The sequence below is a fragment of the Thamnophis elegans genome, chromosome 2 (assembly GCF_009769535.1).
Source record: "Thamnophis elegans isolate rThaEle1 chromosome 2, rThaEle1.pri, whole genome shotgun sequence".
NCBI lineage: Eukaryota > Metazoa > Chordata > Lepidosauria > Squamata > Colubridae > Thamnophis > Thamnophis elegans.
Window position 1 is genome coordinate 38886167 of NC_045542.1, and position 13377 is coordinate 38899543.

Here is a 13377-nt window from a genome sequence, read left to right on the forward strand (position 1 = left end):
GAATGGCTTGCCGGCCATGTGACTGGGTGGGAGTGGCTTGCTGGCCATGTGACCAGGTGGGAGTGGCTTGGCAGTCATGTGACCAGGTGAGAGTGGCTTGGCAGTCATGTGACTGGATGGGAGTGGCTTGGCAGTCATGTGACCAGGTAGGAGTAGCTTGGCACTCATGTGACTGGGTGGGAGTGGCTGAGATGATGTCACTGAATTCTTTGCCCCAATGGATGAACTACAATAAGATTAAAATAAGTACACAAAACAATAAAAGAGCTACTTACAGAAGGAAGATGACTGTCCTTGCCAGTCTTCAATATCACTGACTCCAATGAATGGCCTGCACAAAGAAGAGACAGAGAAATGAATTCTTCTATTGCATGCACTGCATTAGGATGAAATCAGCACACAAAACAATAAAGACAGCTACCTACAGAGGTAAGATTACCGCCTTGCCGGTCTTCTGCACTACCACCTCACCACCTTGCTCCAATACCTGCACAAAGAAGAGACACAGAAAGGAAGACTTTAATTACACACACTGCATTAGGATGAAACAAGCACACAAAATAATAGAAAAGGAAGATTGCTGTCCTTTTCTGCATCTTCTGCACCACCACCTCACCACCTTGCTCCAATAACCTGCACAAATAAGAGACACAGAAAGGAAGACTTCAATTGTTTGCACTTGCTATATTAAGGATGAACCCAGCAATAAAGACAGCTACTTACAGAGGAAGGATAACTGGCCTTGCTGGTCTTCTACATCACTAAACCACATTTGCTCCAATGAATGACCTGCACAAAGGAGAGACACAGAAAGGAAGACTTTAATTGCTTGAACTTTCTATATTAAGGATGAACCCAGCACACCCAGCAATAAAGACAGCTACTTATAGAGGAAGAATGACTGGCCTTGCCGGTCTTCTGCACACCACCTCACCACCTTGCTCCAATAACCTGCACAAAGGAGAGACACAGAAAGGAAGACTTTAATAGCATGCACGTACATCTTACATAAGAATAACACAATGAAAGAGATACACTCAAGTACATACTTGTGTTATTAGTTTTCTGGTTGTTGATATTTCCATATTGTTCTTAGGCTTCTAGACTCCTCAGTTGCAGCTTTCTTGGTCGTTACTCGTGGATCATCAGCCATGTGGTGGTGCACTCTGAGCCACTTTTTCACTGCAGAAATTGGGAATTAGGCGGGTTCTTTGCTCTGAACATATGAGGTTCATATGAGAACCCCCTTTCCATCTCTGCTGAACTAACAGCAGTTGTCCTGACAATATCTCTAGCTTTTCTGATACCGTCAGGAATTTTGCACTTATTTGGATTTTTGAGTATATTTTCAAAAAAATCTCTGTAGTCGTTCAAATTAATTTCGTAATTAAAAATTTCACCAAATTCAAGCAATGCTGCCTCTGCCTCAGCCCATGGAATGACTGTATCTTCAATGTTCCAGTAATCTGGCTCCAAATATATGATAAAGTGTAACTTGTTTGCGGCTGGCAATTGGCTACCTGTTTTTAGATGTTCACAATCCATCAGCCTTTTCTTCAAATTGGTGATGATGCTTGACAGAATCTTGTCATGAGGAAGGGCAACAAATCGTTGATTTGGAGCTAAATTGATGTTTTTGAAGCATTTGTGTTTGTAGCATTGCTTCAAGGTTTGTTTCATAAGTGCCCTTTCTCTGTCTAAGCACTTCAAAAGCTTTGATTGTTCGCAATACTAACTTTTCGGCCTTGATGATATCTGTGTCTCTCCCCTGCAGGGCATTTGATAGAAGAGAAATCTCATTTAGAATATCAATCATGAGGGCCAAATCCTTCAAAAAATTTAGATTTTCAAAATGGGAAGCCATGCCTGGGAATCTTTTATTGACCAGAAAAAACTGATGTAGCGCTGGATAAGCACGGCACACAGCCATGGTTGCTCTTAAACTACAGGCAGCCCATCTTAGTCCCAAAACTCTGTCAATCTTCACAATTTCAATGCCCAATTGTTCAGAGATTTGGAAAATGTCATTCTGGCTCTTACAGAATTTGTGGAAGGTAGTGTGTATTTTATCAAGGAAGATCTTGAAGTGGTTGAGTTGCTTTATTTCTGTTATTGCATCATCCAGCACAAGTTGGAGGCGGTGGTTCAAGCAGTGCCAGATTACGATGTTTGGGAAGTCTTGAGCTATTCTGGTGCTGACTCCAGATTTTCTTCCAAGCATAACGTTGGCACCATCGGAGCAGAAAGCGATTAAATTCTTTTGCAGATATTCAGTGGTAAACCCAACTTTATGCAAGCTTCCCATCACTGCAGAACATATGGTCTCCGCATCTTGTTTCTCTAATTCCAACAGCTGAATGAAAATGGTTGCTCGGCATTCTGGATCCGCAACTCTAACAAAAACTATCAGCACTGCTTTCATTGAAAGTATTGAGGCTTCATTGATTATTAGGCACACCTTTAGATTCTTTGCAGTAATCCTGGAAAACACAGTGGTTTTGATTTCATTCGCAATGAATTCAACTATTTTCACTGCGGATCTCCGTGAATGCAAGCCAACTTCCACATCCACTCCAACCTTAGTTAGCAAATTTACCTGCGCTTCGATGTCTGAGAATGGATTGCATCTTCGTAAACAGTAGAAAATATTTTGCAAGTACTGGATAAATGTTTGTCAGTTAACTTACCTACAGATTTGGTTAAGGCATCCTGCTCCCGTTGTTTACTGCTCTCCAAACAAATAAGGTGTGCTTTTGATTGAAAATGTTCCTTTAATTTTTTTCTGAGTGATGCTTGTTGATTCTCCTTAGTTGACCCTGCTGGCACAACCTGGAAATGTTTCCACTCTCTAGAAACATGAATACCTTTCTCTAATGAGAACATGGATTTTGCACAGTACTCACAACCTAACTTTTTGTCAGATACTGCCTGTCCATCATACTTCTCCTGGAAACGTCTGTATTGCTGTAAATTCCAGCAGTCAGGAAGTTGTGGACCTTCAGTGGAGGAGATGGACTTGCTGCTTTCTCCGACCTCAAGTGGTGGAAGTGGTTGTGCTGGTGATGGTGCTGGTGGTGGTGCTTATGGTGCTTGTGGTGGTGGTGCTTATGGTGCTGATGACTTGTGGATCAGCTGATTCCTCAACTCTTGGTTTTTTGGAGAAAAAAACAGTCATACTCTGTTGCCTCTTCTTCATTCTGTTAAATAATACTAACTGCAAAAGAAATAAAACAATATTGTGGTTGTAAGCTGAGGACCACAGGTAACAGAAGGGACCTCCGTTTTCGCCCAACAATGAACAGTCTTTTCAGGAAGGATGTCCCCCAACAAACAGGAAAGATATAAACGAACAGGAAAGATATAGTCTTTCATCCAAGAAGTTAGATCAAGAATGAATGTCATAGGTAGATTCATAGAGCAATACAGATTTCTTTTTCTGAAATTTAGTTCTCAGTTCAAAAAACAGGATTATATGAATTAGGTTCAGTACTTAGGTCAGTCCAAGTAGCTATTCAAGAGTTAGTGGTTAGAAGCAATGGTAAAGCAAGATATGGATTTTGAACCAGAAATATTTTGTTGGGTATTTGAAAGGGAATACAATACATATTTAATTTTACACCCGTTAGCAGTTGCTGGAATTGTGCATAACAGTGGAAAAACAGAGATATGAAAATGAATAAATATTAGAATGTGCAGGAATGAATAATTTGACAAAATCAAGAAGGCTTCGAATACTTTTTCACGTGGGATTTGTTTTATCAATTGCTAACTAACAGAAACAGATATTAGAAATCTTAAAGTATGAAAGAAAACACTAATTATGTAAGGAAGTGTCACTAAAATGTATAAGGAAATATCATTATTACTTGATCATTATTAATGTGTAGATAACTGCGAGACATTACACACCCACACACCCCAAAAATAACAATTTCCCCCCAAAAGTCTGCAGAAGAAACCAGTTTTTTCCCCTAACCCTAAGGACAGGAAAGACAAAGCCACTGGAATAAAAACCATCAAGGCATTGTGGGAAATTATAAAGGACAGTGCCAGGAAGCTCACAGAACCAGCAACCACCTCACAATTACCTAAACAACCAGGTATCACACAGAAACACACAAAATCTGGAAAAGCTGCCTTGCACCAACCTGGCCTGCCCATAGAAAAGCAGCCACTTTAAGACACATAAACCACGCACCAATCTGCACACTTAAAAGCAACATATTGCATCACAAATAAAACATTTGCAAAAAGGAATAACATTTCTTGTAATAAACATATTCTATAAACAATAAATAAATACATTTTCCCTTAAAATAATTTTAAAAAAGATATTCTATAAATAATAAATAAATCCTTAAAAACCATTTAAAAACATTCTATACACGATAAATTAAAACAAAAGCATCAAAAAAATTCTATACACAATAAATTAAAATAAAGCATTTAAAAATATTCTATCCACAATACTTTTAAATGTATTGTGGATAGAATATTTTTAAATTGTTTTATTTAAAAGTATTGAGGATAGAATATTTTTAAATGGTTTATTTTAATTTATTGTTGATGGAATATTTTTTTAAAAATAGTCGAAGACAATTTTAAAAAAATATTCTACCAGCAATAATTTAAAATAAAACCATTTTAAAGTATTCCACACACTATAATTCAAAATAAAACCATTTTAAAGTATTCCACACACAATAAATTAAAATAAAACCAGTTCAAAATATTCTACACACAATAAATTAAAATCAACAATAAATTAAAATAAACCATTTTAAAAATTCTATACTCAATACTTTTAAATAAAACAATTTTAAAAAATTCTATACACAAAAAATAAAATATTTTTTTAAAAAAACATTAAAAGCATAAAAAGAAAATAAAAGAAAAAAACAACCAGGTCACTTACCAGCAGGCAGAATCAGCAGCTCTCCGATGCAATGGATGCAGCAGGGAGCATGCAGGCGACAAGGCAGCAGGTAAGCTGGACTGAAGGGACAAGGGACAACCGGGTCAACTAGGCCTGCTGGAGACTAGGGGGTAGCAGGAAACCATCTTTTGGCCACGCAGCATACGCCAGCTTGCGGCTTTTGCGATGGAAGGCCTGAACGCCTTCCCTCTTGAAAGCTGTGCGCTGGCATATGCTAGCTTCCCGCTGCCGCTGCCACCCACCCCCTTTCCGCCAGGTGGCTTACGCCAGCCCGTGGCTTTCGCAAGGTTAGGCCTAAAGGCCTTCCCACATGAAAGCTGCAGGCTGGCATACGCTAGCTTCCCGTCACCGCGCCCCTTTTGGTCACATGGTGTACACCAGCTCCTGGCTTTCACGAGGGAAGGCCTTCCCTCACAAAAGCCTGAAGGCGTTCCCTCGCAAAAGCCACAAACTGGCGTACGCTAGCCTCCTGCCACCCTCACACTTAGTTGCTTACCTGAGGGAAGCAGCAAGCTGCTGACAGGCAAAGCGAAGGGAAGACCCGATCAGCAAGTGTGATGCGACAGCTGCTCAGGAACGAGAAAGACTCTTTTCAAAAGAGAAAGACTCTTTTCAAAAGAGGAATGTTGGCCGTTTGCATCATGCTTTTAAACGGGCGTTAGAGGTGGGGGGGTCGACCAGCCTGCTCACTGATTGGCTGTATTCCAGCCAATCAGTGAGCAGACGGCTGGGCTAGTTTAATGTGCATGGGCGGGGGAGCGAGCGAGCTGCGATGGAATGGGTGGGGTGAGTGAGCGACAGGGCCGGGGCAGGCGTTCCGCAACTTACTTCCGGGTCCATCAGTGGAACCTCTTCTAACCGGTACAGTAGATTTGACGAACCTCTTCTACCGAATCGGTTAGAACCGGCAGGAACCCACCTCTGGCCAGAATAATTAATTGGATGAGGACCTAAAGTTTGACACTCAAACCAGTCAAGCTGGCTCTAGACTGGATAAAAAGGGCTTTATTATTCATATTTTAATGTTTCATACATCAACAATTTTGGAAGTACACATATGCAAAAATATCCAGATGCCAGAAAAAACTCCTGTTTTTGCCAGAGAAATGTGGAGCTGATTAGTATTAGGGATGAGAAAGAAAAGGCACACAAAGATAGTAGCTTAATACAAGTAGTCCTTGACTTAGAACCGCAATTGAATCAAAAATTTCTATTACTATGTAAGACAGTTGATAAGTGAGTTTTGTTTCATTTTATCACCTTTCTTGCCCCAGTTCTTAAGTGAATCAATACAGTTAAGTTAATAACATGGTTGTTAAGTAAATCTGACTTCTGCATTGACTTGCTTGTCAGCAGGTCACAAAACATGACCCTGGGACTACAACCCTCATAAATACATGCCAGTTACCAAGCATCCAAATTCTGATCACACGACCATGGGGATGCTACAATAATTGTAATTTTGAAAAATGGCCATAAGTCACTTTTTTCAGTGCCATTGTAATTGCAAACAGTCACGAAATGAATGGTTGTAAGTCAAGGACTATCTGTAATAGTGCCAGATATTCCACTGCTACTACCATATTGCTGGGAAACACCAAAAGTGATATAATACATACCTCTCACTCTTTTCTATATTTGCGGAATAATGAATTAGTGTACATAAATTTTCAGGAATAGAAAAACAGAGCAAAAATATGTGAGTCAGAAAAATGATAATAGCTATTGTCCTAAGTTAACTTTAAAATCAGGTATCCAGTTGGCAGTCGAGAGGGCAAAGGTAAGAAGCTGCTAATAGGTACTAATGGTTCCTATTTTTTTACATAGTGCTGACAATAATAATACAATTGCATATACATAGTTTTTATCTTCCAACTTCTAACCTTAATATGCTCATTATAATTATAGTACACACACACACACACACACACAAACACACACAAACACACCGTGTTTCCTAACTTTCATTCAAATTTCCCACTTTGCCACAATCTTCTTCTCCAGTAGATGGCTTCCCTGCTCCCAATTCCAGCATTCAGAATGTAAAAGTCAAAACAGCTGACTGTCAGCCATTCAGGTTTTAAAAAATAAATAAATAAATAAATAAAAAATAAAGATAGAGTTTAGAAAAGGCAATTTCTCCCAATAACTTTTTACAATGTTATTCAACTTTTTCCAGGCTTTCTATGTTTTTAAACATCCCTTAAATATTTCTTTTGCATCTGTGTCTTTAAGCTTGAGTCTTTCTCTTGAATTTTTAGTCTTTAATACTTCTCCATAAACCCAATCACTGCTTTCTTACTATTTGGAGATTGTTTTTTAAAATAATTTTTAACTTGGGTTAAATCTTTGGGGCAAAAATTGGAAGTTATCTCACCCAGTTTCACTGCTTTGTCCACACACTGTTCCAGCACAGAATCTTAGTGTCCCGGTTGTCCCAGCTTGTGACAGACCAAAATGGCCACCATCCCTGCTGCCATTTAGGAAAGCTTTCTTCGAGTCACTGAGGAAATTGCAATTTCATTGTGATCAATGAAACGCCTTTCCTTTCTTCACCACCTCCCTAGGGAGGCTTAACCCCATAGGGTCTCCTGGCAAGCAGTTGTCGGCTGTGTCAGAGTTCCATAAGGCTCCATTTTACTGAGCCTGGCAGAGCTCCACTATTTTCCAGCCGTTCCTGCCGTGACGTCAGCTGGTAGGCCTAGTGGTTCCTAATTTTTTCATATTTTGATTTATACAAATCAATTACTTATCATTTCTGTCATTAAAAGTTGGTAGTACTAGATTAAATTATTCCTTTTAAAAATATAAAATATAAATCTTGTTTTGCTGAATTTCTATGACATGCCTATGTGACTCTGGTGATACATGCAGCAAGTTTTGGCAGAAGTATGGAAGCAATTTGCTATTGCTTTTTCTGGATTCCCCCACCCCTCCAATCTAGCCTATAACCATGGTATACCTTGGTGAAATCACATTCTGAAAGTAGCTAGGTATGAGCCTCCTTATCTTCTAACACCATCACAGGACGACCAGGTGCTAACTATCATCTTCTCAGTATATTTCAATGAATCCTGGACAGAACATGATGCAAACAGAAAAACATTGGTATACAATTAAATGCATACTTCCTCTATATCTGCAGTTGCTTAAAGATTCAAACTAAGAAAATTATGAATATGGCCATTGAAATGTTGACATTTTGCTAGTTCATTCAGTATTGTAATGTTGTTAAACTCCCTCCCCCCAATGATTGATTCATTAGATTTATTATATGTTGGCAGTTCAATTCACAAACAGATACTTTGATCTTCTAACCTATCTACTTTTAACATCATGGGTTCCTTTAAGCAACCTTTTAGGCATATTTGAAAGTAAATATAATTCACTCTTAAAAGGATGGGAAAGCTATTAAATCTGTTCAACGCTTTCAGCTAGAATTTCCACTGTGCTAACCTTGTTAATTGAGGTTACATGGAACCATTGAAAGCAAAGGAAGATTGGAAAGACCCAAGAAAAATCTTTACTAGCAGTGCCTTAAAGTGGTCAAATCTACAGAGTAGAAACCACACATTACTGCTGAAAATATTAGCTAGTACTTGAATAGCTGTACATAGTTCTACAACTTGATGCTGTTTATAGAAAAATGATCTGCATGAGAGAATTTTCATTTAAAAAAAACTCTTTTCTGGTCAAATCACAAAACATTTGTTTATATCTATTTAAAAAACCTTGATAGACCTAAAACCTTTCAAAATAAAGTACTTGGAGCTGATGGCACAAAAATTTGAACTGTTTATCTTAAGCACAATGGTGACTATTATGTTTTGGAATTGTGTGGCAGCTACAGGTAGAGGTACTACTGTATATATTGTGTATATTGTGTGTGTGTGTGTGTGTGTGTATATATATGTATGTATATATGTATATATGTATATATGTATATATGTATATACTGTGTGTGTGTGTGTGTGTGTGTGTGTATGCATGTATGTATGTATGTATGTATATGTATATGTACAATATATATTGTATATAATGTCCCACAGACAATGAAGAATGTGAAGCTGGGAAGAAGTTAGATAATTCAGCAAGACTGAGTCCTAAAATGTACCTACAATCAAGTATGAAGTAGTTAAAGGAAAGAGATAAAATGTTAATACTGATCTTCACAATCCCCAGATTTTCATATTGTAGAACATCTGTGCAAAGATCTTAGGCAACTGCAAATACATACTAAGTATGCATTTAACATTTGCAGAGAGATGTGATGTTTAAGTTTGTACCAAGCAGAGGTTATATCAGCTACTGTTCACATAGGAATTCACTGAAACATATTGTTTGACTGGAAATGTTTAAACTTTAAACATCAAACTACAGGGTAAAGGCTTGAGAAAGAAAGAGAGAATTGCTTCTAAGAAATTATGTTGACCACTCTTCGTGGCCTAATAGATTAGCATTCATAGTGCTAGTGACATTTATTTATTTAGATGTATTCTGCCAAGGAAGTCAGTATTGTCATTTAAGGTTAAAGATCAGGTACATCTTCCTACTCTGAGAAGTAATGATAGCCTTTTTCTTGGTTATATATATATATACTGTCTTTCATAATTTTATATTTTGCTGACTACAAAAATGAAAAGTGCATGATAAAGTGAATGTTGACATAGAACTTTTTATGTTTTTTACAGATATTTTTCTTGTTTTAATAATACTTTATATTTTTAGCAATCAATTTCATTGGTTTCAGGGAATTGGAAAGTAAAAGTTAACTGGACAATCAGAATTAATTGGGGAATGAAAAGTTTGCAGTTTTGATTGGGACTTTTTTTTTAAATTAAAAAGTATAAATTCAATTATGGTTGGCCTGTTTAGAAAAAGGGTAGTAATTTTCCTTATTTTAATTTATCTTGATTTTTACAGCAGTGCACATTCAGTTGTAATCAAGGAAACTACTTTCTGCTAAAAAAGAATATATAATACTCAGGCCTATTTGGCAAAAATGTTTAAAATAATCTGATTTTAATTGGATTACAAATCTTAGTAAAACATTAACAATCAATAAAGAATGTATCTTTATTCACAAAGCTGCAGTTTCAACAATTTGCTTTATATGGTATTCGGCCAAGTATATATTACCCAAATATTTCCAGTTGAGAATAATTTGATTCCATAAGAATTTTATGAGATTTGGATATTCAGAATATACATGGAAAATTTATATACCCACGCCAAGGTGACATTTATGGAGAACGCTTTTACAAAAATGAATGCTATCTCTTTAAGATAAGATGCCTCCATGCTTTGCTCACACAAACAAAATCAATTATGGGCAGATTCCTACTGCTGCTTTATTTTTTTTGTGAAGAGGAGAGATTCTCACGCTAAATATAACCATAGTATTCCTGATAACAGCCTTTTCTTCTTCTCCTGAAATCCACCAAAACTGAAGAAAAATTCAACTGACTGTTCCTAGCAGCTGTGTGGCCCGGAGTTCATGAGGAAAGCTGGCTTCCTGCAGTTCCCTATTCACCACCTGCTTCAAAGGCAGCCTAGCTAGCTATAGTTTGCCGGCCAGGTAGGGTGCCATTGTGCACAGTCTGGGAGGATTAGTATTAAAGCTGCAGCCACCAGGCCCTTGGTCTCCAGCTGCCATTCAGTCTAACATGGAGAGGCTAAGCCTGGCCAGGGTCATCGTTTCCAGTGTGCTTTGAACAGGCAAAGGAGCTTCCTGAGAATAGAATCTTCTTGGCAATCATGGTGCAAGCTTGCGGCACAGCAGGTGCCTCCTAAAACACATACATTTGTTTGTGCTGGGGTGCTACACTTTTTTTTTTTTTTCATTTTCATAGTCTTTTCATTTTAAAAATAGCAGGGGAATGTTGAAAAAAGTTTATATAGACATATATAGATATAGAAACATATACATACACACATATACACATTCCTCCATTCATTCATTCATTCATATCGGACGGACTTTTATTTTGGAGACGTTTGTGCACCCATGAAGAGCGGAAGAGACAATTAACCATTTTTAATCTGTATCACTGCTGGATTTCGGGAACGTACATCCAATGTGACAGGGTTTTTTCCCCCATCCTCCCCCCCCCCCCAGTGTTCTGACATTCAGTATTGGAGATTTGTTGAATTTGTTTCGTTTTTATGAATAGCACCTAAAACTTAGAATTTTTTCCCCCACGTTTTTTTTTTTTTGCAGGTGAGGTAACGATGACGTAAAAATAATGGTAAAAACCTACAATGAAATTGTGGGGTTGAAAAAAAATTAAGCAGTAAGATGAGTTGTCATGACGACAGGGATGTTCTGTTGATGAACTGTACTCCTCATTGTCCAATCAGATAGTAGAGCTGAAGCTGGAGCATGAACAGGAAAAGACGCACCTATTCCAAGAACATAACACAGAAAAGGATTGCCTGGTCCGAGACCATGAACGGGAAATTGAGAAACTAGAAAAACAGCTTCGGGCTGCCATGACAGACTACGACAATAAAACCCAGGAATATAGGAAACGAGATGCTCAGGTAATAACAGCATTTCAAAAATAATGGAATTGCCTTTTTTTTAAAAAAAGTCCCCTATTTTCCAATGTTCTTTTTGCTGCACGCTTTAATCATTTCAAAAAACTGGCATATAAACACAATTTTCTTTTTCTATTGTATTTTCATTACCGCCCCATGAGCCTGCCACTACTAAAAAAGGCTTTCAAAAAAGAAAAAAGAAAAAAAGGAGGGGGGGGTACCCACAGGTAGCCAGATTAAGAATCACATGGTGTGCAATAATTTGGCCTATTATTTATAATCTTGTCTCATTTATTGTCATGATAGATTTAAGAAAAACCGTTATTTATTTCCTTTCTATGTATCTGTAGTAGACCCCTCCCCTTTTGACTTACTCATTGATTTTAAAAATAAATATGCCTGCAATTAGCCTATATATTCTCTGTACTTAAGTTTTTATTAATTTTATAATGATGTTTGGGGATAATTAATATCATTTTATTTTTGCACGTGATTTGCTAAGGATTTATTTTAATGATAAATATATGGGAAATTATGAATTGTGGATTGCTTGCCTTTAGATATGATTTTTTAAATGTGTTTGTGCGTGGGTGTGTAAAATTTTTGTATCTGTATATTTTCATACATAAATGCATTAAAGTATATAAGTACACATACATTGGGTTCTGTGTACACATATGTACATATAACAAACATATATATCTTCCATTTTTATGATGACTGTTAGAATCCATTTACCATAGTAATTCCCAGCTATGGTGTGTTTAATTGCTCAAATGTACAGGTTAAATCTGCATTGTTGATATGGAAAATTTTCTTGATCGTTCCAACTAAAAATATATAACCTATGCCAGTTGTTTTGAACATAGTTCATTATCTAGAATAAATATACTTTAAAAGGCCTGAAGCGAAGACACTTAAAAATGGAAAGTAATAGAATAGGGAGACAATGACTGTTTAGCAGTTCTCAATAGAATAGTTTGAATAATTTGGTAGAAAATGTGGATAATTATTATCATAGTTTAATATATATATTATACATAAAGACATGTATACACATATACACACACATATACGTACTTTGGAGCCTTTTCTCCATACTTGAAGAAAAAAACAGCTCATGTTTTTTTTCTTCACTGCAAATTCATGAGTTATTGAAAAAGTTAATTATTTATTTCATTTATACCATGTCAGTAATACAATCCAGAAATTCAGTATTTATGGTTGGTTTAAAAAGAAACAAGGAATAGAAGGGAAGAAGGGACTGTGCTCAGTTTTTTTTGTTTATTGGTCAAATAATATGTTATGTTGATGTTTAATAACAAATGTACTTCTTAAAAGATAGATAGCTTCTTCTTCATCATCAGTCTTATTATATTTCCGTATTTATATTTGTATACATTTGTGATATAGGTACCATTTATCTTTTTAATGCAGTGCAGTTTGTTAAAATATATGCATTCTTACTATTTTATGTTTAATGAAGCTCATGATACATGAAGAACATCTCTCTAAAAATACGGAAACTTTATGTTGCAACCAAGGGATTCCAAAGATTTATCTACTGTATAGTTGGATTAAAATCACTAGGCTATTTCATCATTAAATTATTCACATAACTTTTTAAATCACAGAGATAATGAGTTATTAGAAACAGTTGCAGAATCATTTCAAGTAGGCGTGTGATTTGGGACCTACCATCCATAATATTTTCTAATTTTTCATGTCCTTGTTAAATCATCTACCTATTGGTTTCAATTTATAACATGTTTATGGTTTTTTATATTATTACTTATTTAGTGTTTTCAATAACTGTGCAGTGTTTTTGAAGGCTGTGCAATATTATAAATATTTAATATGTAGTGGGAAATAATATGTAGTGGGAAATAAAAATTGCAAAC

General features: G+C 36.6%; 1 protein-coding gene across 4 annotated transcripts in view; it reads left to right on the forward strand.

Annotated features, from left to right (window-relative positions):
- The window catches only part of CEP112 (centrosomal protein 112), a 277780-nt gene that overhangs the window by 114624 nt on the left and 149779 nt on the right, over positions 1-13377 (forward strand). For all 4 annotated transcript variants that reach the window (XM_032211002.1, XM_032211004.1, XM_032211003.1 and 1 more), the window contains one exon: positions 11297-11479. In XM_032211002.1, the coding sequence (XP_032066893.1) occupies positions 11297-11479 (183 nt within the window). The remainder of the gene's footprint in view (positions 1-11296; positions 11480-13377) is intronic.